Below are 2,070 nucleotides of genomic sequence, written 5' to 3' on the forward strand. Positions count from 1 at the left end.
CGTCCCCGCTCCTCCGAGCCTCTTGCCGCTGCTTCCGCTCCGAGCACCGGAAGCGCGCGCCGGAACGCCTTGGGTTGTCGCCGAGGGGGCGGGGAATCCGCGGGCGGAAGCGGAAGTGACGACAGAAGCAGGGGCGGAGACGCAAGATGGCGGCTGTGGTGCTCGTGGCTACGCGGTTGCTGCGGGGGTCGGGTTGTTGGAGCGGCTCGCGGCTGAGGTGAGCCAAAGGCGAACCAGGCTTCAGCCTGGGACCGGGGCGGCTTGAGTCTTTCTGGACGCTCCGTCTTTGGTTTCTACAGGCGACATGGCGCCCGTTCGACGGGCTCGCACTTCGGGACACTGGTGTGGTCCCCGAGGCGACGGGGGCCCTGCCTTGCCTTGCGCCTCAAGCCCGGGGATGCAGTCCTATCTGTCTCTCTCCCCGGCTTCTGGGTCCTCTCCCCCCCACTCACCTCCCGGGTCGACGGGCCTTGTCCGAGGCCATGCTTCATCGCTGCCCCTATGCTTCTGCCGCGTGCTCCCTCAGGAGGCTGAGCCGGTGGGGCCCCAGCTCTGTTAGACCCGCAGGGTTCGGACACGAGGGTCCAGGCTCTCGGTTGATGCGCTCTGAGCGTCCGTTGATCTCTGACGTTTAAGAACCCTTTCCGTCCCCACCGCCCCTCCCGCCCAAGTGACCGGGCCTGCCTTTCCCCACGCTGGAACTTTGTTCCGACAGCACAGGCATCGCCCCTCCCCACACAACGAGCGCTGTTTCAGGGGTGCGAAGGTGCTGCCTCCAGGAGATGGATACAGACTGGAGCGTGAACAAAATATCGGCAATCGCGTAAATGCTTTGGAGTAAACAAGCAGCCTTTCGTGATAGAAAATAACAGGAAAGACTAGAGTGATGAGGGATAGTCCTCCATCAGGGTGACATTTAAGGGAAGAGCTGAAGAATGAAAGAAGTGGTAGGCATGGGCAAAGGGCAAAGAAGCTTTGGGGGTGAAGAAGCTTTGGAATGAATCAAATGTGTTCCAGGAATTGACAGAAGAATCAGTGTGACCAGGACCTATGGGGCTGTGGGGGTTCAAGAGATGAGTTTGGAGAGGGAGATAGAGACCAAGTCACACCCCACCTTCGGACCAGGTTAATAAGGGTTCTAAGACTTCAGTGATGCTGTTGGAGGGCAGAGCCGTTTAGTGCTTTATGTGTACAAACTGTCTTTCGAGTGGGTTACTGTTAATAAGTCCTATTTTACAGAAATAGCACGAAGACCCAAAGGATGGAACCAGCTTGCTCCAGGTCCCGTGGCTGAGCCTTTGTGGTCAGCCTCTACTTTGTCTTCCAAAGTCTATAGAAATAAGTCCTTTAGAAAGGCAGATACTTACTTTTAACCCAGACAAAACATAACTAACTGCACCTAAGAGGTCATCACAGGTTCGTTGTCTCAAGCCTGTTGCAACTGGGCCGCTTTCTCTGTTTTAGGTTTGGACCTTCTGCGTACAGACGGTTTAGCAGTGGTGGTGCCTATCCCAACATCCCCCTCTCTTCTCCTTTACCTGGAGTACCCAAGCCTGTTTTTGCTACAGTTGATGGACAAGAAAAGTTTGAAACCAAAGTAACCACATTGGATAATGGGCTTCACGTGGCATCTCAGAATAAGTTTGGACAGTTTTGTACAGTAGGAAGTAAGTACTGTTGTGGTGCTGTGAGTGGTCCCGCATTTTTAACATGCACATGCTTTAGTTGACTGTTAGTTGTAGTTAGCATGCCAATTATGAATTGTACCCTGAGTGGAAGCAAAGTGTACAATTTCATGAATGTTGACCTACACATATACCTGTGAAACCATCAGCACAATCACTCTCATATAGTGAAATCTGATTATTGTGTCATATTGAAATTTTAAAATGTTTCTCTTGATTAAATTTTATTTTGAATATCTGATTTAACCTGTCAATTTTCTTTTTCCTACTAGTTCTTATTAATTCAGGATCAAGATATGAAGCAAAATATCTTAGTGGAATTGCTCACTTTTTGGAAAAATTGGCATTTTCGGTCAGTGCCCAGTTTTGTAATTTTTTAGACTAT

General features: G+C 51.1%; 1 protein-coding gene across 3 annotated transcripts in view; it reads left to right on the top strand.

Moving 5' to 3' along the window:
• The first annotated feature begins 50 nt into the window (after nt 1-50).
• The window catches only part of PMPCA (peptidase (mitochondrial processing) alpha), a 17,436-nt gene continuing 15,416 nt past the window's right edge, over nt 51-2,070 (top strand). For 2 of the 3 annotated variants that reach the window (XM_011985077.1, XM_011985078.1), the window contains exon 1: nt 51-217. In XM_011985077.1, coding sequence (XP_011840467.1) covers nt 147-217 — 71 coding nt within the window. In that variant the 5' untranslated portion in view covers nt 51-146. Of the gene's footprint in view, nt 218-1,464; nt 1,668-1,957; nt 2,038-2,070 lie in introns of all 3 variants that reach the window. The other variant, XM_011985076.1, reaches the window with a different exon arrangement.

This window comes from Mandrillus leucophaeus, unplaced genomic scaffold (genome assembly GCF_000951045.1).
Source record: "Mandrillus leucophaeus isolate KB7577 unplaced genomic scaffold, Mleu.le_1.0 Scaffold28, whole genome shotgun sequence".
NCBI classification, from domain to species: Eukaryota; Metazoa; Chordata; class Mammalia; order Primates; family Cercopithecidae; genus Mandrillus; species Mandrillus leucophaeus.